General features: G+C 38.4%; 2 protein-coding genes and 1 long non-coding RNA gene across 6 annotated transcripts; 2 read left to right on the plus strand and 1 right to left on the minus strand.

The window, feature by feature from the left end:
• The first annotated feature begins 109 nt into the window (after positions 1-109).
• Positions 110-9,548, plus strand: Enoph (Enolase-phosphatase). Its single transcript, XM_046624033.2, has 6 exons — positions 110-826; positions 1,384-1,485; positions 2,749-2,939; positions 3,464-3,596; positions 3,688-3,811; positions 3,903-9,548. Exons 1-6 carry the CDS (start codon positions 722-724, stop codon positions 5,570-5,572), a joined length of 2,325 nt encoding a protein of 774 aa, XP_046479989.1. The 5' UTR covers positions 110-721; the 3' UTR covers positions 5,573-9,548.
• Cpr (Cytochrome P450 reductase) lies at positions 8,682-24,817 on the minus strand. 4 transcript variants are annotated; one of them, XM_046624036.2, is made up of 11 exons: positions 24,657-24,817; positions 15,621-15,832; positions 14,906-15,098; positions 13,317-13,466; positions 11,951-12,075; positions 11,301-11,489; positions 10,977-11,215; positions 10,550-10,881; positions 10,200-10,461; positions 9,855-10,083; positions 8,682-9,769 (listed from the first exon to the last, which is right to left on the minus strand). In XM_046624036.2, exons 2-11 carry the CDS (start codon positions 15,797-15,799, stop codon positions 9,625-9,627), a joined length of 2,043 nt encoding a protein of 680 aa, XP_046479992.1. In that variant the 5' UTR covers positions 15,800-15,832; positions 24,657-24,817; the 3' UTR covers positions 8,682-9,624. The 4 variants fall into 4 exon arrangements, with proteins under 4 accessions (XP_046479992.1, XP_046479991.1, XP_046479990.1 ...); XM_046624035.1 differs by lacking the exon at positions 24,657-24,817 and adding an exon at positions 18,511-18,537; XM_046624034.2 differs by lacking the exon at positions 24,657-24,817 and adding an exon at positions 16,870-16,976.
• Positions 12,488-14,347, plus strand: LOC138190881 (uncharacterized). Its single transcript, XR_011176941.1, has 2 exons — positions 12,488-12,888; positions 13,256-14,347. It is a non-coding gene; the product is annotated as an uncharacterized lncRNA (long non-coding RNA).
• Positions 24,818-25,207: the final 390 nt, after the last annotated feature.

Below are 25,207 nucleotides of genomic sequence, written 5' to 3' on the forward strand. Positions count from 1 at the left end.
TGATCAGCTCTTGGAGAAAACCCGACAGACGCGGGTTATGAAAAAGTTATCGTACTCGTTGCCCGTAATTTGCGAGTGGCGAAAGAGAAGAAGCGGAGGCAGGTCGTTGCGGGACTACTTTCTCGCGGAGTAACATTTCGGGGGATGGACCGTTCGCGTACTCACACACAGAGAGCGTGCAACGATTCAAAGAACTCGTTTGTTATCGGCGAATCAATTTAAGCAATACGCACGGCGCGGTCTTTCCTTCGATTGCTCGCATAGTACAGGAGATTTTTCTTTCGTGCATAAATAACCGCTACTCAAGGGTGGATATTTTCGCGGTGAATTTTTCGTGATTTTTCTCGCCCTGTCCGCGTCGCGTAGCAGCCTTCGGTTGCTACTTTGTCAGACGTCGTCGGCGGCGGTGATCGTCAGTTGGTTGCTGCGGGGTGGTTCGTGCGGTTCGACTCGAGCGAGAAGTACACAACCGCTCTAACGAATACGTAGATACGTACATATATAAACACATACATACGCGCAGGGACACAGAGGAAGAAATTCGCCCGTGTGCTCTAGCAGGGGGAAGTTTTAACACACGCACACCGATCGCTCTCTGTCCGCCAGAATTCATTCGCCGGTCCAACGAGAACGATACGCAAGACGCATCGCGCGCAACGGACAAGGGGATTAATATAACGTTATTTCACACGGGCTCTGAATACGAATTAAACGCGTCGAAATGGCCGGGGAAAAGCGTAGTCAGGATCAGGAAGAGTCCTTGCTGAAGCAGAACGTTATCATAGTTGATATCGAGGGAACAACAACGAGCATAACTTTTGTTAAGGTAACAAAGAGACACCGTCTCTCCTCTACTCTCAGCTCCCCAAAGCATGGCCGTCAGATAATCTCGCCCGGCTTTCACATTTCTTTTATCTACCAATCGTTGCTCTGATACTACGCTACAATTATTTCACAAATGCGTTTCAAGAGTCGTGCGGGTTTATCACGGACAGCATCGCGATATTATAAATTTGCAAACAATCGTCCATTTATATCCTTCCATGTGCCAAAGTAGCCAATTTTGCCGGCATCAACGGCGCTCTCGCTCTCTGATGGCTCTCGTTGCGAATATCGCGTGAAAATTTTTTCGCTAATTCCAATCAGATGCTTCCCCACTCGTCACGCGTACCTTTTTCCTTTTATCATCATTTTGATGTCTCGTTTTTCATACAAATCGCATTTTTCACATTGCTCAGCTCGGTTTTTCTTCCTTCCTCTTTATTCCCCCGGCCCCCCGCCCGCCGTTACTGCCTTCGCCGCTTCTATTGTAAATGTTTTCTCCTGCTGCATCGTCCTTTATTCACCGTTTATTCAACGCTGTGTCTCCATTCATTTCTGCAGGAGACACTATTCCCTTACATCCGAGAGAACGTTAAAAAATACATCGACGCTAAATGGGAGGAGGAAGAGTTTAAACGTGATTTAGAAAAACTCAAGGAACAGGTGAATATTAATCTCATCTTTACAGTTACTGTTATTGTCGTATATTCCTTCTTAATGCTCGTCGTAATGTCAGGATTCTTGTTTGATTATATCTACTTTACGTAATAATTCCAATAATATAATATTAGCCATCTAATATTCAAAAATAATTCCTATTGTTTCTTTTCATCAGTCGTACACTAAGGTACATTGTTCAAACCATTTTTTTTTTTTTTTTTTTATTATGTAGAAATGTTATCTTCTTCTGTACAAACTCCCCCCCATACACACCGAATCCAAACCATACAATACCATACCATACCATACCATAAAGTTCTGCGAGGCAAACCATTGCTTCCAAAGTGAATTGCGTCAAGCTGCCCAGGTCTTCTTTTTATCTGCATTAGCTTGATGAGATGTGTAACAAATTACTCTTAAACAATAATGATTTACGAAAGTTAAGGGCAAATAGTTATTATAGAGTATGTAAAGTCGTGCCAAGGATCTTGTGGAGGCAGTATACATACACTCAGAAATATAAAAATATACAAATACCCCCAAGTCTATCCAATGGAAATAATAAGGGAACGGCTAGTCTAGCTGTCAGCCTCCTTCTTTTGACCTGAGTAAGTCCTTTGTCCCAGATTTTACCCTGTTTCCTAAAGCTTGAAGACAATGTAGAGACCCCAAGACTCAAAACTCGGAATCAAGTTTACATTTTACATTTTCTTCAACAATATAATATTGTTCGTATAACATTTTTGCACCTCACTCAGATTTGGTCTGAAACTGTAGAGAATTTTTATTTTCACTCGTGTATTCCCTATATAAATATATTACCGCTTATTTTTGCACAAGGGAAAACACCATATATCATTAGCTGATTAAATTTACTAAAGAAAACTATAGTATGTATATTACAGATTTGTTTCTTTCTCTTTGTGATATTTAACGGTTTAAAATCAAAGAGATACATTACTGGGATCGCCTAATGAAGTAGATTGAAAATGCTGGTTATCAAGTATTTCCAGTAACACCCAGATGTAGAATCAATATTTCAGTATGTATTCACAAATCAAAATGTGCGCAAAGAACGATTTGAAATTTTTTTCCCTGTCTGCGATCGTTAAAATTTTTTTACAGTTGTTAACACTGAAAGAAATACAACAGTGTCAATAATATGTGAAACTCGATAGGAAGAACCGGCATATTTATTTTCTTTCTTTTTTTTTTTTTTTTCATTTTTGTTTTGTTGAACATGCTATTACGTCCCAAAAATTTCAGGCTAAGAAAGATGAAGAAGACAAGATTGAAGGCCTTGTGGCCATTACTGGTTCTACCACTGATGAAGAAAAGGAATCAGTTGTTAAGAATATTTTGTGGCAAATGGATGGAGATCGAAAAACTGGGGCCCTGAAGCAATTGCAGGGTCATATGTGGCGCGAAGCCTATGACTCTGGCAATGTCAAGGGACAGTGAGTTAATTCAACATGTGTATTTCTTATTAGGTTTTGAGCGATATTGTGAAATTGCTAATGACTGATTATTTAATACTAATTACCTTTGGTATTTTAAAACCTGGCTATACTGTTTTAAAGGTAGTCTCCCCTCTTCTTTGACTCGCGATACGTCTGTCCTCAATTTGGCACTTGAATTATTGAAAATTTTGAATATATGCACCTTCTTATCAGTGGTTGATTTTTGGTGTGAAATTATTGATGATTTATTTATTGGGCCAATTCTTAGCACACCAGTGTCAACTTGAAAGTTGTATGAAACTTTGGTGAAGAAAAATTTCACGCAATCGACACACTGAATTATGCTAGCTACTCAACTTTCAGTATCACATTCCGTTCCAAATAAAACGATGATCGGATTCTTTGCACATCAAAAACCAGAAACCAGTGTCAAAACATTTTTCTCTTACTCTACAATAATTTGCATATTTATTTTTTCACATCCTTTGAGTTCTGAATTTATTAGCATAATTTTGATCCAGTGTATACGAGGATGTTCCGGAATGTCTCAAAGCTTGGAAAATTTCCGGAAAGAAGGTTTACATTTATTCAAGTGGAAGTGTCGAGGCACAGAAACTGCTTTTTGGACACAGCCAATGCGGGGATCTGCTTGAGGTATAAAGTGATCATCACGATAAAATTTTTCGTTAAAAATACGTCCGTCCAGTATTTGTTGAGCTCTTTTTATTCTTTTGTTTTCCCTTAGTATTTCAGTGGCCATTTTGATACTGGAGTTGGAATGAAACAAGAGGCTACCAGCTATAAAAATATTCTGGATCAGGTAAAGTCTGAGGCCAGTGACGTCATTTTCCTCACCGATATTGTCCAAGGTTTGCATATTTCATGTGTCTGCATGCACTCTTTTATACTGTATTACCGGCATCTTAAATTTCCTTCCTGTTACCGTTTATTTTTTTGTAGAAGCCAAAGCTGCCAAGGAAGCTGGACTTTATTCAATCCTCATGATTCGTGAAGGCAATGCTCCATTGAGTGCGGAGGAGAAGATGGAGTTCAGAACTGCGACGTCATTTTTGGACTTGTCATTCGAGAGTACAGCTAAGCGCCAAAAGTTGGACACGCCGGAAATTGACAAGAAGGAGTCTATAGCAAAGCCGACAGCCGAAGAAAGGATGGAAATATCTGGTGATGTTGAAATGACTGATGTCAGTGAAAAAGAGAATGAGTCAAAAGTTGAGTCAGAGGATGCTAAAAGGGAGGAGAAGGAGGAAAAGAAGGGAGAAAAGGAAACAAATGAAATTGAAGGAAAGAAGAACACTGATGTGGAAGCTACAGTGTCTGTGACTACTGTGGAAAAAGACGAAGCCATGGAGACTGATGGAAAACCTGAAGTTGTAAAACAAATTGATGAATCTGGTTCTGATGCTAAGCCTGTAGAAGAAAAGAAGGAGGAAAAGGTCGAGGTAGTTGAAAGTGAAAAAGGTACCTTGAAAGTAAGCAAAGATGATGACAAATCTAAAGGGATCTGCGAAACTATTGATAAAGAAAGTAGCAAGAAAAGTGAAGAAAAAACTCTAGAAAAGAATAACGCAGACGAGGCCGATAGAACTACACTCACCGATAGTCAGAAAACTGAACTCTTGGAGAAAAAAGTCGAACTTTCTGAGGAGAAATCTGATTCTATCATAACTGAGACAAATAGCAAGGCGGTCAACGAATCAACCGAACTGTCTGCCTCAAGAAAGCCGGATGAAACTCCTACAAAAATTTCCGATGATGTTAAAGAGATTAAGACCGAAGGTTCTGAAGAAAGTTGTGAAATTTTAAATAACAAGTTGGGCATAGAAACTGAGAAATCCGAAATGGAATCGAAACCCGCAGTTGAAGAAACTCACGTTAAAGTCGACGTACCGTTAACGAAGGAAACAGTGAAAAGTGATGCGAAGATAGAAAGCATGGCAGCAGAAACAGAGAAAACCGCCATTCAAACCAGCAAAGTATTAAAAGCGAACGAGGAATCTGCTCTAAAGTCGGATCAAACAGTAGCTAAGGATGTGGTTAAAGAAAATGGAATGGCAAAGACTGAGGAGCCGTCCAAGACTGATGATCAAAACGTGGCAGTTGAGAACAAAGACAGTTCAGATGCTGTAAAAAAGACTGAATCCAAAGTTGAGGAAACTGTGGCTAACTCAATGAAAGAGACGGAAAGTAATAGCAAAGATGCAATTAAAGCTGAAACAAGCATCGTTGCTGAGGCAAAGAAAGAAACTGCGACTAAGGATGTGGATGTAGAAGAAGAAGAAAACAAAGAACTCAAAAAAGAAGGTGCAAAGAGTCAGGAGGAACCGACGACGGATGCGAACAAAACGAACGGTACGACACAGAATGGGGAAACGGTTACGGAAGATGAAAATAAAAAAATACACACGAATGGGGTAAACGAAGCATGCAGCAGCGTATCAGCTGAGGTAAAAACGAATAAAGACATGTCGTCGCAGAAGAGAGAACCCGAGAGTTCGACCGATGCTAGTGCAGAGTCTATAAAGGTTAAAAAAGTCGTTGATTCAACAGTGGCGGACGGCGCCGGAGAACCTGACGTATCGCCGGCTGTAGTAGTAGCCGCGACGTCCTAATCTCTAAAAAAAAAAAAAAAACAACAACAACAACAACAATTATCTTAAAAATATAAACTATTAAGTTGTCTCCCCACGTCCTAATAAATCAACATTTAAAACATAAAGTGGTAAATTTTAAGAAAATAGCTCATAGATTTACATTACCTATTGTTCCTTGGATGAGAAAAGAAAAACGAAGAACAAAGTACGTTGTACGCTGTATTTCATATTCGATCATCCTCAGTTTGGCGTGTCAAAGAAATTTTATTATTCGGCACATAGACTGACGTTTCTGAAAAAAGAAATACCTGTGTCTGGATTACATTTGATGGTGAGAAGGTTGAATCTACCTTGAATCACGTTTGTTGAAAAATCATTGCGATGTGCGATTTATCAGCGCTCTAAATTTCTCATGTAAATTTTGAACACGAGCAAATCAGTCAAGTTGCCCGTAACTATGTACAGTGTTTTATACTCTGACAAACTCGCAAGCCCATGTCGGGGTGCTGGATGATCGATATTGTCATGCACACCGCACAATCTACGTATATTGTTCAAGTTATTTTACAATAAGCGATTAAAAACGTTGAACCTTTTTTGTTTTTTCTTTTTTCTATTTTTTTTTAAATTATTATTAATGTCTTCACAAGCGATAATAACATTACGATACACAAATACAGATAGGCTAACAATAAGTCATAGTGGGAGAGTATTCTATAACGAATATACTCTGTGCCAAATGATATTATCCCTGTCCTTTTTCGAATTTTCAAAATATTCGTCAAATAGGAAACGTAATATCTTGTTCAACTTTATATATAGTGTGTCTCTGCAGGTAGCATTTTACAATGAATGATTTTCAAAGACTGATTTGGTAATGAAGCGTTGTGCCGCTGGCAAAGACGAACGACTGTCTATTGCGTTTAGTGTACTTAATAAGCTTTAGGGCGTGGACCATTACTACAGCGAATTGTTTTGCTTTTATCCTACGTACTGTTATTATTTTTGGTAAAGTTTTGAAAGTAACCGGTCTTTAAAAAACACGACTAATTATGAATCCAAACCAGTGAAAGTTTGTCGTGAATTTGGTATGTCACATTCGTAAATATCGTTTGCCTGATGTGTGACTGACTTATCGGTGTTTAGCATGTATGCAACAGCAGATTATACATTGTTTGAATGTCTGCGACTAAATTATTTATTTATCGTAATAATTTTATTTTATAATTTTGTTTTTGAATATAAAATTGACTGTGATCTAACAATAATATGATAGACGTACATATTAACAGATATCTGCTACTCGTGTTTGAAATGTTTCAAAGAGGAAATTTACGATTATTTTTCTTTTTAACCTATCTAACTGCTTCTCTCCGAGACATGTCAGAGCTGTACCAAAAATAATAACTCCTTAGGTTTAAGTATATCATTAATAAACTGTCTCATGTGTTTCTACCATGCATACATATATTGATGTTTAGTGTCCAGATATGTTCACTTCCATTATATTCGAAATGCTTCTAGTTTCGGTTTATAATTTCTCAACTACGTTATGCCTTATATACACACACACACACACACACACACACACACACACACACATACTCTAATTGCCATTTATATTTACAATCAAATACTGTATTAGGCTGCTGCATCACAAAGCATTTTATCCTGAAACACCTTAAATTTTCAATGAAACGTCATTGTTTGTATCATTCATCTCAACTAGATTAATCATGTCAATTGTCGGCGTACATGCCAATGAAGGAGTTTTGATCATATATTAGGTTGAAAAATCGAATGCATGCCTTATTTAACTGAGAAAAGCATTTTTGTTTGTTTTATATTATACATATGCAATACAATAATCATTTCATCTTAGTTTCGTATTTAGTTTTGGCTTCGTCTTTTTTTCTCTGTATATATAGATTTTTTTTTTGAGCAGCTCCCTTTGCTAACTCTCAATAATCAACTCGTGCGAAGAAGGTACTACGAGTAAAGAAACTTAATTATTATAAACTAATGCATTTAGCGGAGAGCAACGAGGGAATACAGTTCTTTCTTCTTTGGCTGACTTTCACGACATCGCCTCAATCATCATTCCATATCATTCATATACCGTTTGCGTCAATGGTCAAGAGAAATTACTGTACTCGTCGTTGCTCCGTGTTCAAATTCTTGAACGCTCAAACATGACTCAATTTCGAATTCAACAGCACCATGAGCTGAAAACAATGATCCATTAGATGTCTAAGTTTCTAAAAAGTATCGAATAAAAATTTATAAGTTATCACCACCGATTTTAATTGACTGCCGGCCGATTCATTAATATACCCAATCATTTAGCTAATTCATTGTCGCGGGTGATCAATTAATTGGCTATTGAAACCTGATTAATCCGTTACTAATACTAGGAGCATCCTTGTAGATCAAAAAGAACTGCCATTTTAAAAGTGCATAAAATTTAAAACTAACTGCTTCAATCTATTTTTCCACTGCAGCATTGCAGTATTATCATCCGCTTACTTTCTTTTATTTTTGTTTTTTTAATTGCAGACCGAAAGTTCCTGTGCGGCATAATCAATAAATATCACATAGTTCTATTTATTGCTGACTGTACCGATAGGCCTGTTGTATTCCAAGCACCTCAGAACTTCTCCCGAGAAAGTTCGACTCGCTAGACTCATTGATATATAATTTTCACCTATCCTCATTTCTGATTTACGAAGAAATTTGGGGTACATGTACGTACACTTTTTTTTCTCATTTAGGGCAGTGTTCGATCAAAGTATTCGTACCAAATGTTGTTTGATTCCAAAGGTGTTACTACGTAATATGAAATACTACATTCATAAAACAGATCCTCTTATGGTGATACAGAAAAAAGTTGATCGACGTTTTGTGCATTAGTTTCACTTCTATTGTAAAACCTGAATTAATCCACCGTAACTATCTTGTTAGATATCATGTAAGTCGTATCGTAAGTCGTAATAATTGTAAAAGAGCGTTTTTTCTAATAAAAAGCCAAGATCGGTATTGCAATTGTCGTCTTTGCAATTTTGAAACAATCACATAACCCTTTAACTGTAGCAAGGAGTAGAATAGTAAGGGACATAGAAACGATAAATTCGATTACTATTATGACAAATCTTTGCAACATTTTTATTCTTTACTTTCATGCAATCCATCTTTACACGATATAACATGCACTTTATAATATACCAAAATTTTTACAGTTATTCAATTTTTTAACATGCGTAAAATGCCACCAATTGCTGCAAATACTTTTCCGGTATTCATAGTTATTGGTCAAAATAGAATACAGATAATGTAACTAATAGATTAGTATGACAAATAATGCATACTTCGATCACCCGAATATTAATGTACAAATATGATTTCTACATACATAATTTTTTTTTTAAATTTCTAACCATATTTTATGTTACAGTATTGCTACAAATTGTTTGAAACCTATCATTTTCCTCTGCATCCTTGTTCCTAAAATTAAGAACAAAATATGATGCACGTGTGATTAATTAATTTATAGTATTCAAAATTACAATTAAAATTAAATTGGACTAAATTTTCTTTGACGTCTTTAATAATATATAAAGATATTGTTCATATATGGTCAATCTGACAATGAGGTTCTATATACCGATATTTACCATGTCACAGTGTCAATTTTACTTTTTCATTAACCGCAAAGAGGTGAGGCTGTCGTTCTGAAACATTGATCTTTGTTCTTGTGGGGTGATTTATCTGATCCAATTATATCAAATTTAACAGTGAAATTTTATGAAGTATTATGTTTGACGATTCAAACATTGTGCATTGCGAATCGTTCCATGTCGCGTATTCTTAGTGATGAAACTGTTATGTTACTTATGAGTCGATTATGAATGAATAGAATAATAAAAATATGGCGATAACAGATAGGCTGTATTCCGAATGGTTTGGTATAAAGGAGAAAGAGAATGAAAATGAGATGCAGTTAATTGAAAAGTAATATACATTGACACGTGGATTATTTGTTTCTTCATATTAATCAATATGAAAATGACCATTCAACTCCATACGTCGCTTGAGTAACGCTTTTGCGTGTCCATCTTCTTGATGTACGCGGTCGCTTCCATTTCAGTCATCTTCCCTTTCTCCATCACAACTTTGATAAGAATGTTGTGTACGTCACGAGCCATGTTACGTGCGTCACTGAAATACAGAAAGATGAATGGTGTCGTTAGTGATTTGTGAAAACGATTGGCCAAAATCAAATGTGAGAAAAAGTACAACTTACCCGCATATGTAGATATGGCCATTATTTTCACCGATGACATTCCACAATTCCTCCTTGTTTCGCTCCAGCAGATGCGTGACGTACTCTTTCTGCGCTTGCTCTCGGCTGAAAGCGACGTGTAATTTTAGAGTCCCGCTCTTGACGTACTCGTCCAATTCGTCCTGGTAAAGGTAATCCTCCTCGCGTCTGCGGCATCCAAAATATAGAATCGTGTCCCCAACCTCTTTGCCTGGAACACGATGGTCAATAAGAATCACGTTTTTTCGCGTGTAAAAGACTGTAACGATACACAGATCCGTGAGAATGAATCATGTTTTATCATATTCTTTGCAACTATCCACATACCTTCTTTTCTGGCGTGATCCCGTTCCTGTATGAAACCACGGAATGGTGCTAATCCCGTTCCAGGACCAATCATTATGATTGGAGTAGACGGTCGAGTTGGAAGCCTGAACTGTGATTTACGGACGAAAATTGGAACAAGAGCTGGCGGATCTGACGGATGTTTTTGCTTTAACCAAGTGGTCGTTACACCTTTGTTCAATCGTCCAGTAGATGTCTTGTACTCTACCACAACGGCTGTGATATGAACAGTCGTTGGATGGAACTAAAAAATAGGATATTACGATCAACGAAACCGTGCAACCCAGAGATCTTTTAAACCAGAACGGGATGGTATTCTTCTCAAAGATTACCTTGGGTGAAGAAGAAATAGAATAGTAACGACACTGGAGTCGAGGCAGCAATTCGCAGAGATGATCTAGTGCTGGTTTCAGGCTTGGAATATCTTCCAATATATGAACAATGTTTCTATTGTCTTGAATAACCCATTGATTGAAGAGTGCTTTCCCTTCTGCGCTAGTAGATGCCATCAGCTTCAGTTTCTCTTTGTCCGCCGGGTCACTAGCATAATCAGCCAGTTCTTTGATTACGTGAGTTCTAGGATTACTTGTTATGTCCAAATAATGAGTAAGAGCAGTGCGATATGTACAGGGACAAGGGAAGGGATGCTTCTTGCTTGACTCCTCTGAAACAAGAAAATCAAATTAATAAAATCGTGAAAGAGTGAACCGTGACGTTCGAAACGCCACAATTTTGCTGCCAGCTTCTTTTTTATCTTACCGTCCGTATTTGTCAGAGTTATGATAGTGTCCAGGTCAACGCCGCATTTCTCGCCGATTTTTTCAACCAGATTCGAATCATTTACGGGATAAACGGCTAAATGATCTCCAGCCTCGTAGCGCATCTTGGATCCTTCGATATCAAACTCTATGTGCATGCAAGAACGTTCCGATTTCGGTCCATGTAATTCTCTGTTTACTTTCACCGGTGCCAAGTATGGATTCTTTGCGTCAAATGGCCTGCAAAAGAGCAAACACGTTCAGAGTGCAATTGTGTGAATCAAATGTACGATGTTCAGAGAAAAATATACAACTGAAGACTTACGGCCTTTGGTTTTGGAAGGAGTGGAGACGGGCGATCTCACCGGTGTAAATACGCTCAGGTTTCAACTCTATGTGTTCAGTTAGCTTGTATTGACGAATACTAACATCTTCGCCTGTGGCAACGATGTCAAAGTGTTTGCAAACGGCTGGCCAGAACTTGTCCTTCCATGTTATAAAGTCGTCTTCAATACTGAGAATAAGAAAAAGACACATCCGGTTTTTGGTTACATAAGGAAATGAAAGGGAGAAAAAGTCTGAACGAGGATTTCTAATTGGCTGGACAGCAGTTATGTATTTGGAAAAACAGTGCTAAATTATTTCAAATATGCAAGCTGTTGAAACAAATACGAAAAACAAAACAAATAACAAGAGATAACGTACTTCCTCAATTACGGGAATTAATTAGACTCTATGAATCATTCAGGAACAAGAGGTCATGAGAGGTGATATTGTGCGTAAGAAGCAAACAGCCGGCGGTGTAATTCACTGAGACGATTAAATATGCTCACTCGAAACGCACGTAGGCCATATTTTCATACCGAAAATGAGTTGGGTGATAGTTATAAAACGATTTTACACGATTCAAACAATGTTAATCAATCGAATAAGATCATGAAATGGTTGAGAAAAATAAACAATAATACCACTTACTTAGCATCGTCGTCTCCCAGACCGAGTTCAAAGACCCGAGTAGCTCCAAGCTGCTCTAGTCTGTGATCAATGTATATAGCTACCTCGTTGTAATGCTCATAAGTCTTGTTTCCAAGGCCAAATACCTGAAAACAATTATTTCAACTAATATATGGACATAGCTTATCGGTTGTAATTTTCTTTTTTATACAAAGTGTCACCTCAATTTGCAAATAAAATAAATTCCATATTAAATTAATCTTTTCCAAGATTGGATTACAATTTTTTACCAAATTGATAGCTAAAATCATTGAGGAATTTTTATTTATTTTTTTTTTGTTTCAATCTAAGAAAATTGAGTACTGTTGATTGAGATTCGGAATTTTCGAATTCTGGGAATTGAAGTACACAACTTATTGTTAGATGTAGTTTGAATGCAAACAAAATGAGTAAAAAGAAAAAAACATTTGTAGCAGAAGGAAAAACAGACCTCAAATATTCCCGGCAATTTTAGTGCATCAGACCGACACCATGTAGCGCCAGTGTGGATGACAGAGGACTGTACGAAAATACGGAAAAACTTTCCGCGTAGTGTGACATTCGCGCATTTCGTAATGTTCATTACTGCGAATGATATTCATACAAAAAAGAATTCGTATAATTTCTGACGGTGCTTTTCATCGTTTCAAATCATTGTCCGTTCTGTGATTAGAAAAATACACGTGCTCCGTGCCAAATCAGATGCATAGTAAAAGATAAAGATGAAACGAAAAAAGTAAACACCAGAAGGCAAAAAGAGGGGAAAAAATATTGCTGTAACTTGCCGTCTATGTCTGACAATCGTAATGTTAATAATAATAATAATAATAATATTTATAAGTCACGTGGAATGGATCTGATTTTACGTAACGGTCGTAATGTTCGCTGTTGGCCGACCGAAACAATCTTAAAACTATAATGTATGTATTCATTCAATTACGATTATCGCTAAATTATTTCTTTCACGGCGCCTAAACCGTGCAGAGATATACGGCGTCGTTCGAAACGTGGTGTTTGAATTGAGGTTAGAAACTGAGGCGGCAGGCGAAAAACGTCGGCGGGATTCACTTTAATTGACACTCCGGTAGACGATAATCGAAGATGCGCGCGCAGCCGTTTTAAACGCGGCAGATGGCGCCATCATCGAAATCCCTTCGATTCTAATTTCGAATCGTTGGATCATTTTTTACCACTTTTAACTCGTAATTAACAACACCGCGGGTAGATAGCAATGAAATAATGCGAAACCGTTTTTAGTGAATTTTAAACGTCTTGAATCTTTTGCAGGATTGCAGGAGAATTGGATAAAGAGGTGTGAGAGGAGGATGAAAGATGAGAAGTAACTCACCGCGTAATTGAGACCGGTGAGGTCATCGTCGCCATTTTTCAGCCAATTGACGAACTCCATGGCGTTATCGGTTGGATCACCCTCTCCGTAAGTTGCCATGCAGAATACCGCAAGGCTGTTGGAGATATTTTTAAGATTGACCAACTCTTCCTGAAAAGCATATTAAAAGTAACGAAATTGAAAACGTACGTACAGGGTTTGACATTCGACATAATTCTCGCGATAAGCAGACGCAATTATCGTACATTTGCGAATTCACACCGACAAAGAATAGAAGTTTACGGACACAGATTATCAATCATTCTTTCCGCAATTTCCGTTGTGTGCCCGCGATACAGGAATCACATCATACGGGGAATTCCATGCAAACCCAACCAACGTCCGATCACCCTCCCCATTTTTGATTACGTTTAAAAATTGTCTGCAATTGTCTCAATTCTGAAGCAGTACCCAAATTTGTTCAGATTTTTTATCCCGCTGATTAATTATTTATGAATAATGAGAGTGATTTTGAAAAAAAGTCTTTTTCAAAATTCTAAAATAACTCTTATAAACTGCATTTGTTCGAAACATTTCAATACCGGGCCGATTCTTTTTTCCATTTCTCTTAAGCATTTTCAATTATTGTTGTCAATAGAAAAGTTTTAAAAGAGATCCTTATCAAAATCACTTTAAATATTTATAAATAATCGAACAAGCGAACAAAAAATCTGAAACAGTTCAGTGTACTATATCAGAATTGGAACAATGGCGGACAAATTTTTCATCAAAATCAGAAATGGTGAGGGTCAGACTTTGGTCGGGTTCGCATGAAATTCCCCGTATATAAGTACATACCAATCTGTATCAAGATCCTTAATGCCAACATAACATGTACAATTCTGAAACACGCAAACTTGTTTGTAGACGGTTGACTTTGATGTTACAGACAGTAATTGCTCGTCCCGACAAACGCCTACTCGAGGGAATATAATTTATCCCATGTAGTAGATGTGGTTACGTAAACATTCCTTCGAAATTCAGCACGTTAATTTTTTGCGAAAAAATGTATGGAATACAAAAGTTAATAGTGGGTTAGAAAATTTGCGGTATCTTTTCCGCATCTTCGTGTGGTTGGATTTATTTCTCTTTTATTTACTTGGATAGCGCGTCGAACGACAAGTCGTGTACACATACGATACGTGTGAGTGCTCAAGGCACGCACACTCATATGCGTATGCATGTATGCATGTACGTATGGACATATGTACACATTGAAGTTGCCTACGTGATTCTGCCGTTGCGTATTAAACAGCCTAGTCATGCTTACGATTAGCCCGCTATCTACTACTGTGTGTAGGCCACTAGACTATTTTAAAATGGCTATTGGAAACTTGACCAACCTGTCATTACATATAGATATATGTAAAAAAGTCTAAAATTCCATATGTAAGTGCCGACGAGTATGATACAGCTATTTCCAGTGTATACGATTAAATATAGATGAATATATTATAACAGGTTTCAGGTATGCGGAGTAATTTATGTATATATTTGTTTATTTCTTTACTTAATATTTTTTTCTTCTCTTTAAAAATATGCACATTTACCATTTCGCATTCCTCCGGGTCGGCGACCATCCCTTTTAGCTGGTAGCGTATCCCCTCTTTGGCGATACGACCCGCAAATTCTTCTCCAGTTCCGGTCTGACTTCCGTAAAATACGACAAGACTTCGTCCCGAAGCCTGCAGTTTTTTGATAAATGAATTTTCGGCTGGTGGCGCGGTAGCGAAAGACGTCGGTCTGAAGATTGAAATTTGCGTAATTTTTTTTACTCGCACACTTCCGTATATACTTTTTGTCAAAATTAATTCATCATCAAACAATTATATGATCGCGTGCAATCAAGAGTTGGATGACAGGGCAAAGACAAAATTATAGTCATCACGACACAGGAAGTAGGGGAAAAAAGTATCATATTTCACACGCTATCTCAAACGCGTGTTGATACATCCGAACCGCGGAAAGAACGAGTAAAATCGAAAAATAGCCTGTATGGAAACACAAGATAGGTTGGTACGTAACGAACAAAGATCCTGATGTGCAGCGGAAATTTTTTCTATCTATTTATAATATTCGCAGCGTAATATCGTTAAAAAAAAACTTTCCTTCACCTCTTTATTATTAATTGTGGGTAATTAAGTAGTCCGAAAATGAAAAAATTATTGCGTTTAACTCGCTTGCTGCGAATCGCGTCAGAAAAGTGATTATTATACTGCGTAATTCGTACATATAATAACGATCGTCATATTGTCGTGTACTTACTGAATCGAGTATGACTTCGTTGTCAACGTCTCCTCGACATCCTGCCTGTTGGATCGCATGTACCACCAAACGGCTGCCAGTAGAAGGGCACCCAGGAGCACGATGTCGAAGGTGCTAAACAAGGGCTCGACAACTACTTCGCTTCCCTCTCCATTTTCGAATACTGGCGAATCCCCCATCCTGATTGCTTTTGGCTGAGAGGCGTCGGCAGTCTTTGAGAACAGAAAGATTAAAAAAAAAAAAACCGATTACAACGAATGTAAATTTGAGGTAAATTTCGTCGATCACAGTTTTATGTGTTTCCTTAGTCAATTTCTTGTACGTGTTTCTCTAAAGATTGGACAACGGGTTAGGTTTGTATTTCGTTCTGGTAATAATGCTCCGCTGCGGATGTAGGAAAAAGAAGTGCAAAGGAACGCGAATATTTCGGTTGAAATATCCCCAATTCCGAGCGGCCACGTTAGGGTGTTTCGGAAAAACAAAAAAAAAAAAATAATAATAATATCTCCTCAAAACTTCAGAGTTTGGATGAAATAAAACATCCTCGCGAAGAGGGAGCTCTGTAGCTAAAAATATGACACCGTGAGGATTGTATTTGGAATTGGGAGAAAAAAAAATAAAAATTTCCAATTGTTCGCAACAATTTACAAGCAACTTTTAGTCGCAAAAAAAAATATTCAACTCAAAATTGTTTAGAATTTTTTTATGAAAAATGAGAAATTAGGAATAAAGAGAATGAAAAAAATTATTCAATGAAATTTTGTTTATCTTAATTTGAAATACGGTCCCCGTGGTGTTAAATTTTTCGCTACAGAGCTCCCTCTTCGCGAGAATGTTTTTTTTTTTCTATCGAAAGTCATGTCCGGAGGGATAGGAGAACGAGAAATCGAAATTTTCATTCTCTGGAAACACCACGAGCCGCATACTTTTCATTCCCGACGTTATGTAATCGCGACAAACCGCATAAACATGCAGCGTACATTAATACGGCATCGTTTTTTAGCATGCATGTATAATTTACGTTTAACGGATTCGACATGCGTCATTAAAATGGATTAATTAAATCGTTTTACGTAGTTTACCACCAGCGCGGGGAGAAGAAGTAGCGAATAAAATATGCGAAGTCGGAATTGCGAGTTCGAAGGCGGAAAAATTGAAGGACAAAAATAAAATAAAAAAGATGAAATTTAACGAAGAAAAAGAGAAACACCCACTACATCGAAACTCAACGCTGATTCACTATACCGACTTCTTTGCACGATACTGCGAATCCGATGCGAAGCGACGTTCGAAGCACAGCTAGCTCTTTAAGAGTGATTTGCACACGTGAAGTAGTACGACTGTCTGTCTCCTTAGCGCATAATGATATCCCCCGCACATACATACGTACGTGTTTACTCACAATTTTACCCAGAGACTGATTACGGAGATACACCTGCGTACGTGAACGGATGTAAGCTCGTGTGCAATACCCGTGTCGACGAATAATCACCCGAGGCTACTTAATTTTATCGCTTTTCCAGACATACCTGACAATAAGTGTAATATCTATACAGGCATCCTCATACCCGTTTGTATCACACATAGGCGTGAGCCATTTATATAATACACCTTATTCGCGTTAGTTATCCTGAATTGAAACGAAATTTTGTCTTCCATCGACGGACGCGGGATTTATTGTCAGAGTTACAGCGTGTACGAAATAAAACTTGCGCTTACCGAATAGTTGAACGACTTCGATTTAAAAATTTTTTTCCACGCAGATATACAACATCTCAGGGAGGATAAGTGGTATAATATCCCGAATTTCGGTATGTTTGTCATGCTCATTATTATGGGAATTAGCTAAGAGTCAAATTTGAGGTACCGAAGAAGCAGGCGCGGATTCTAAGGACAAAAATATTCCAACAGCCGTAGATGAATATATAATTCCGTTGCGCGATTTTAGTCGCAATAAAATCTTCTGCTCAAGTCCAATATGATAGAAAAAAAAAAATAAATAAAAATTGGGAATCCCTAACTAACGATAAAATAATTCCATTTACCGCCCCAATCCATTGGGTAATAATTCTGTCGGATATTCTCGAGACTCATACCACGCTCACATCAATTTGCATAAGAATTACTGCAGGTCACGATAAAGTCTGAGCGTACAAGGATTAGATAATGTAACCCTTGATTCCGAAATCCCGCATGAGTTGGCAAAGAATAAACAAAAAGATAATACATAAAACGATTCAGAATGTATTAGCCGTTACAGCAGCATGACTTGACGATTTCAAATCCGTTTATCTGTGACAACCGGTTATGATTATGATTATTGTTACTACCAGTACCCTAATCAGTGCACGCGTTGCGTATTGTGTCTGAAATTCTGCCGCGAGACGATGATTATTACTTATATTATTATTATTGTTACTGGTATTGTTATCATCATCGTTATATTAATGAATTGCTATAGCGGATGAAAAACAATTTGTATACCATGTGCGGAGAAAAATCACTGAATTAGACAACATTCTGTGTTAAGCTGTTGGAATGAAAAAGTGAACCTTGATGAATGATACCAATAATATTGATAGTCGTATAATTTGACAAATAAACTGAATAATAAATCGGAATAACGTCAGTGATATTTTGATGACCGACATTACCGAGCGTGTCATTCGTTTGGGATAAGCATCGCCATCAGTTGCCAGCCTTATCGGTTAACATATTTCATTGTACACAGATCTGAGAATTCATTCTTATTCAACCTTGCACGACGGGATTATTTATACAAGTTACATCTAATCCTAATCGTAATTGTCTTTATCGCCCAGGGAGAATATGATAATAATAACATATTACATTATTGAAACATATCGCGTTAAACGTATATAAAACTTACCGGTAAATCCATGTTTGACGTCGACAAAAAAAAAAAAAAAAAAAAAAAACAAAAAAAAAATCGATATGTTTTCAAATTATAAAAGTATCTGTAACGTACGATGCAGTTTCAACGAGTGACAAATAACCAATCACTTTGCAACATACAACGGTAAAAGATAAATTTTTCTATACTTTGCGGGGATAAATTAAACGAGATAGAATGCAGTGAATTGGAGCCGCAACCGCAGCAACCCGCCGAAGCCGTCGTTGGGACGTAACTGACGTTGAGTACGACCGCAGTAAATCGACTCGACTCTCTCTCTCTCTCTCCCTCTCTCTCTCTCTCTCGTTAAATTTCTTCAACAGCAATATATAAGCGGAAGCACTGCGACACGGTGACCGTGACGTTTTTCGCCCTGGCTAGCGTACGTGCGCGTTTACGTCCGCGTTTGATATTTACGAATGTGTGTAAACGGTCTTCCTTGACGCCGTCGACGTCACCGCCCGATTTCAAGCCGTCGAGTATAGCCGAGGATAGTAGAAATGCCGTTTCGTTCAACGTACAGTTGTATTCACGAGTCACGTTATTCCTGCACGCTGTTCGGACGCATTCCTGTGAAAGTATACTATGTGCACAAAGATATACCTGTTTCACCTTTCGGGTGAAAATACAACGACTAAATAAACGATGACTTGCTGTGCACGCGAATTAGTTATGATGGGTATCAGAGACAGAGTCGGCCACGTTTTTGCTTCGTTCTTATTCCGATCGCTTTGGATACATCTTCTTCTTCTTCTTCCATTTTCCTTTTATTTCGTTAATAACGAGGAAGCGAAGCACAAGTATAAAGTACAAGTGTATCCGAGGTACAAACGAGTGCAAACGTAGTAGAAATCGATATCAGTTTTCGAAATTTTTTCTTCCATAGTCGGGTGCCAGGTGGTGGGAATGACGAGAGAGCAAAGACAAAATCATACGATCCGGTCACAATGTGATTGATGAGAAACACATCCATACATGTACCTATAACGTCGATTCGCGTCGATGACGTTGAAATCGTTCAATTTTTGCTCGTACATGTATACACCTGTATACGTTTTCGTAAGAACGATAAGCGCAACGTGAGCAAAACAACTTGAAAAAACCTTGATTGCCGACATGAGAGCACGAACCTCAAGCGTACTTTTCCTTCGTCGCTACGCAGTAAGATCAACTTCAATTTAATCAATCACAAATATCAAAAGAAGTCCACATCTTTTTAATATGCATTATATGCGAATAATTCAACTGGCAATAAGTGAAACATCAAGCTATCAGCCAGAAAAAAGTATAAAAGACAGGCCATCGTCGCGATCGTCAGAATACTCTGAATAAATTGTAACCATTTGCCCCTCGGTAATTGAAACGCAACGATTTCGCAACTATAAGAAAATTGTTGTTAATTTTTTAAGCATCTCGCCGGATTCGCTCAATCGTCTTCAAGCTGAATTTTGCCAAGCGTTGAGCGTCAATTGTCTGTTATACAAGATTCGATTTTATTTTGCAACAACACGGAAAAAGGTTACGACTCGTAAGAAATTTTAATACGTGCAGACATTAATATTTGGTAAATAAAATTATCCAGTTAAAGTTTCGTACGGCGAGAAACGATATTCTCTTATTTCTTTACTCCCAACCATGGGTGTAATCGACTGGGAAGACTTCAACACGCAGTGCATGATGGCGATGTTCTCGATAAACGCGGCTTTATGCTCCTACTTTTTATACAGCGAAAGCGAGGGGATATTTTCGAGCATCAAGAAGTAGGCCAAAGTTTAAGTCAGTATTTCCTTATTCACGTCACCTTTATCCACCAAAATCTGTCCACCTTTTGCAAAATTTTTCAACCGTCGAGAGGAAATGTCCACGCGGTAGTGTGGTTAATTTGAATTCACATCGTCGCTCCGTTGCACCGAGGCGTTAATACATATCTCAAGAAATGTCACACATTTGTAGCAGAGTACAGGACATCTATTCGGGCAATATGATAATAACACGGAATATTCGTCCCACAGGGACGGGAAATCCGCGTCCACGTCGCCTAAAGTCGAAAGGAAATGCAACAACGGCGAAAAAACCGATACTGTCTGCGAGGGAGAGGGACTGTTTCGGAAGTGGCTGAATGAGAAAATAACGAGACCGAGCAACTTTCAGGCTGGGGGTGAAAAAAATATTAGAGAATATTAGAAATAAAATGACAAGAGAAAAAAAAAGGTGCTAGTTTTCCGTTAACGATAGAACGTGTCGGTAGCTATCAGGAAGAGGAGTCGGTCAAGTACCGATGTTGGGATTGATTCCGTTTTTTGGAAGCGAGAATATTATAATTTTTCATCGGACAAAAGCAACGAACGATACGCGCCTTACGGTTTGTGCTACCGTGAACTTTGATCAGACTGAGGTTTGCAACGTTACTGTAATGATGCATCTTTAGAAAAACTCGTTATCTTGCAACTTTAGAGGATTACATGAAATTTTGGATACCGTTAATAAAGCATGAACAAACTCAGACTTTGTAAATAAAATTTCTCGAGTTATTCCAAAGGTGCAAAACAGTCATTTTTCGTTAAACGTTACGATACGGTAAAGTTACCAACTTCAGCCCCGTGAACTGTGATCCATCGTGGCGTTATTCAGGACACGCGTGCCTTTGTCTATACCTATCGTAATTGCTACGTCCGATTGACTGACTGGCTGGCCGACGATACGATTGCGAACATGGAGGCGAACATAGCCTCAGCGATGCATTGGGGGCGAAAGTAAGTCACTGCAGGGATAAGAGGAGGAGAACCCGCGTAATTGCGAAGGCATAATTTCGCTATTGTTATCGGTGTTGCGTTACGCAGGAATGCTCGAATCGCGATCACGCAACGACACGTGTATTAATTAATCGATTCATCATCCACACACAGGTGGTTTTATTTTCTCAGACCGGGACCGTATAACTCTTATACTTTAGGCGAAATATTCAAGGACTGAAGACGCGCTGTTCTTGAATTCGTCGTTTTTGCCACGAGCGCGGGTAATTTTTTTTTTACACAATCATTATGTAACACGACGACACGTTGGCTATTCAAACGATAAGCTCTAAACGCAATTCTGTCTAGCCTCGAGCAAGTTCGGAAAACATTAGACATACGTAAAAGTGAAGGATGACCGAGGAAAAATAAAACGACGCATTACTTCGCGTAACAATGCAACGTAGAATTTCCATTCGATGTCTTTTCTTTTCGGTCGGTTTGATTCTTTTAAAGAAATTTAAATCGAATGCCTATTCGTTCGAACGTTAAGAGGCAAAAAATTTCGCAATTATGTGTCGATGTAGAGGTTTTGCAATACCTTCGTAGCGTTGAGCGCATCTTATACGTGCAGAAATGTACTCCTCGGGCAATATTCGCAGGCACTTGCGAAGCGCGATGATGTTATTGTGAACAATTTAACTATAATAACGCGAGTGATGTACGCCACGCCGCGATGAGATTGCAAAATTCGCTGACTATAGCGTGTAAGAATTTTAGCGGTAACGTTGCTAGCGCAGCCGAATCTTTTCTCCCTCTCCCGCGTCGGTGTCAAACTGTCAAGGTTCGCTACCAATCGAAAAAAATACTGCGAAATTTAACGGTAGCCGGGTACGCTGTTGATTCGAGGCTCTGCAAAACCATGGAATAACCGACGATGAACTCGTTAATATCCTTCTGTGTATTACTTTTGGAATAGATGATACGTGGTTTCGAAAATTGATCATTATCTAATATATATTCTTTCAACCGTGATCGGCGAAATAAGTTTATCTCCTAATGAAAAAGGTAACTCCAGCCCTGCAGGGTTAAAATGAGGGTAAAAAATTGAGACACAATTTAGCCGAGTTTCCAAAATTTAACTACGTTTTGCTTAAATTACACGGTTTACTGATTGTGAGTTTCAGACAATGGTTAAGTGGAAAAATAGGGGTTATTAAAAATATTACATCTTTACATTAGCGTATAAACCAACTTCGATTTCGTGATCTTTGAAACGGTTTCTTTCACATCGCTGACAATGAGAAAGAGTGGGTCGAGGGGGGGGGGGCATAGAAGTTCTTCTCTTCCACTTCTCCTTCATCTTTTATTCAAATGTATAATATTTGTGTGCTGCTCTAGAAATAGTTGCTGCTGCTGCTGCCACGTCCGAGGTTGTCAAAGAAGTTGTGCGTCCGTAAAAATTTACCTGCGCCCAGGTTGTACCTGTGGCTTAGATTTACGTATATGTATGCATTTACGTATACATCATCTATACGTGCGCCGTGATCGAGATTGATTTTACATGATCACTCTTTGATAGATATCGACTCGAGTGGTCTCCTGTATGGTTGGAGATAAAGTTCCGGACGTAAGGCGATGATAGATAATACGCACGATTGACGATGATACGTATACTGTACGTTGAAATTGAAATCCCCGTATCATAATATAGCAATAACAATCATATCGTTAATTCAATCTGTATGCGTGATCGTGGCAACCAAGGTTTTTCAGTCAGATTAAAGTTCAATGTTAAATGACCATAAATAAGTTAAGGACCTTCACAGGCAAGTGAATTAATACAGTATCGTCGTATGCAACACACGTACACCCAACGTTCTTACGTCCTTGCCGTTTTTGCCTAATTATTACTCGACTCCGGTGAGGGCTGAACTTGAATGTCCGCGCATCAAATTACTCTCAAACTCTGCATGGAGAGTCGGATGTCATGTCTGGATTGAATTACGCTTCTCGGAGTAACATTTTACTCGCTCACACACACTCTCTCTCTCTCTCTCTTTCCGTGCTAATTCGCGCTCCTGATTTTACGTGAAATTTCGCGGTAAAGAGGTGGGTGGATACGAACAGAGAGAATAAAAGAAATGTTCCGATAAAGCGAGGCACTTGCGCCGTCCAAACCTTATTTATCGAACTATTCATTTTTTCGCGATAATGAGATATGACGTGCCTTGATTACGTAAAGTAATAATCATGCTACGTTAAAACATTTCTGAACAGAAAGAATTCAAAACAATTTCCGGTGGCTAAAAAATAGCCGCAATAACGGCCACGTTCAAAAATGTGTACCGGGGCAAAAAAAAAAAAAAAAATAGTAGGGTATTTTCTAAAAAAGCAAAATGAAGGTAAATTTGTTATCTTTAAAACGCCACTTGGAACGTTTGATTATCTTTATTTTTGAGTCCGTTATCTAATTTTCAGTGCAGCAAGAATTTCGACAAAACTATTGGCCGGTAGTGTATATAAGGGAACGATAATGATGAAATCTTGAACAGGGTTTGTTCCTATTACTATAAGCAACAACTCTGCCAAGTTTCAAATCGGTCCCTTAATTTATACCAAACTCATACAAAACGAAATAACTTGGTATAAAAACTACATGTATTCTACATTTAAAAGTTACGGAGCTTAGAAGTACATGTTTAAGTTGACGTAGGAACTTGAAATTTTGCACAGATTTTTCACAGATCTGAGCGACGTCGCAATGAAATTTTTTTTTAATTTATAAAAATTACATATATAAGATATCCCTTCCCTGTAGTCTGCAACTATAACTCACCGTCATACACATAGTAACATTGGTAACGGTTTTAAGATCACGAAATGATTCCAGTTCGAATAATTACGTATTATACTACATACTTGCAGTTGATTACAGTATGCAGTATAAGGTCTACAATTTATTGAGAGATAAGCGACTACACTGGCATTGGCACTTGATAGCAGCAATTTTCTGTCATCTGCCTTGCACGTGTCAACCCGTCATTTCTGTGTAGTGGTTGAACGTGTTGTAATTTTTTCGTACGTTAAGAGACATGACACGGAGCGTAACAGCTAGTTATACCTTGATTGGAAATGTGATGAAATTTGAACGTACCGGAGTTAAGTAATATCACCCGTGTACTTCCCAGGGCGAAAGTAGAATACGCACACATCAAAGAATTTGAAGAGCAAGGGATAATTAGGAGTGGTTGGGGAAACAAGTTAAATCGCCTTCGAAAACTATCTTGTTGAATTAGCTTGCGTACCGCCCGCTCTCGTAACTTTTCGCAAAACGACGCCACCACCTGCTTGACTTACATGCAACAGCCGATGTAAAGCCCGCCTTACCTGCACACTTGTTGAACGGCAGGCAGTCGCGCTGGAGCTTCTCAATTTTTTGCACGACCGTTGTCCTTGACTTGTGACGTAGGTACCGCCGACGTTTCGACTAGGTAACACGTGACTGGATACCGATGATGACGACGACGATGACTGTGTCAATCTGATTTTCTTGTCCCGATTATTATCACCTCACGGTGATTTTTGAATCGATAACTTTTCTTCGATTTTCTTTTCGTTTTTACAATTCTATTTCCCCTCTACCTATCGTTTGCGTTGTCATGGGTAAGTGTTCGTCGGTGTACGTGATTCGCGTTGCTGCCGATATACTCGCGGTGACCAGACCGTCAGGGTTCTTTTAATATGTATAAGAGAGAGAAAAAAATCGAAGCAGCGTACAGGAAAGTTGATACAAGCCAAACATAAATAAATAATGAACAATAAACTGACGAATTTGGCACACCGTCTGTCCGAGCCTCGTTACGTGTTCGAATAGAAATTATAGTTTTGTATAATAAGGCGGAACATCGATGAACCGATTCTTGGGCTGAGAAGCGCGA

Source organism: Neodiprion pinetum, chromosome 4 (genome assembly GCF_021155775.2).
Source record: "Neodiprion pinetum isolate iyNeoPine1 chromosome 4, iyNeoPine1.2, whole genome shotgun sequence".
Lineage (NCBI taxonomy): Eukaryota > Metazoa > Arthropoda > Insecta > Hymenoptera > Diprionidae > Neodiprion > Neodiprion pinetum.

Bases quoted from the DNA above. Each gene is read 5' to 3' on its own strand.
- Cpr (XM_046624035.1), bottom strand. The intron at 13,467-14,905 runs GTAAATGTGCAT...TATGCTTTTCAG, and splicing joins ACCCGGAGGAATGCGAAATG to GAAGAGTTGGTCAATCTTAA. The intron at 10,084-10,199 runs GTATGTGGATAG...ATCGTGTTCCAG, and splicing joins GGATCACGCCAGAAAAGAAG to GCAAAGAGGTTGGGGACACG.
- Enoph (XM_046624033.2), top strand. From the start codon at position 722: ATGGCCGGGGAAAAGCGTAGTCAGGATCAGGAAGAGTCCTTGCTGAAG. The intron at 3,597-3,687 runs GTATAAAGTGAT...GTTTTCCCTTAG, and splicing joins AATGCGGGGATCTGCTTGAG to TATTTCAGTGGCCATTTTGA. The intron at 3,812-3,902 runs GTTTGCATATTT...ATTTTTTTGTAG, and splicing joins CCTCACCGATATTGTCCAAG to AAGCCAAAGCTGCCAAGGAA.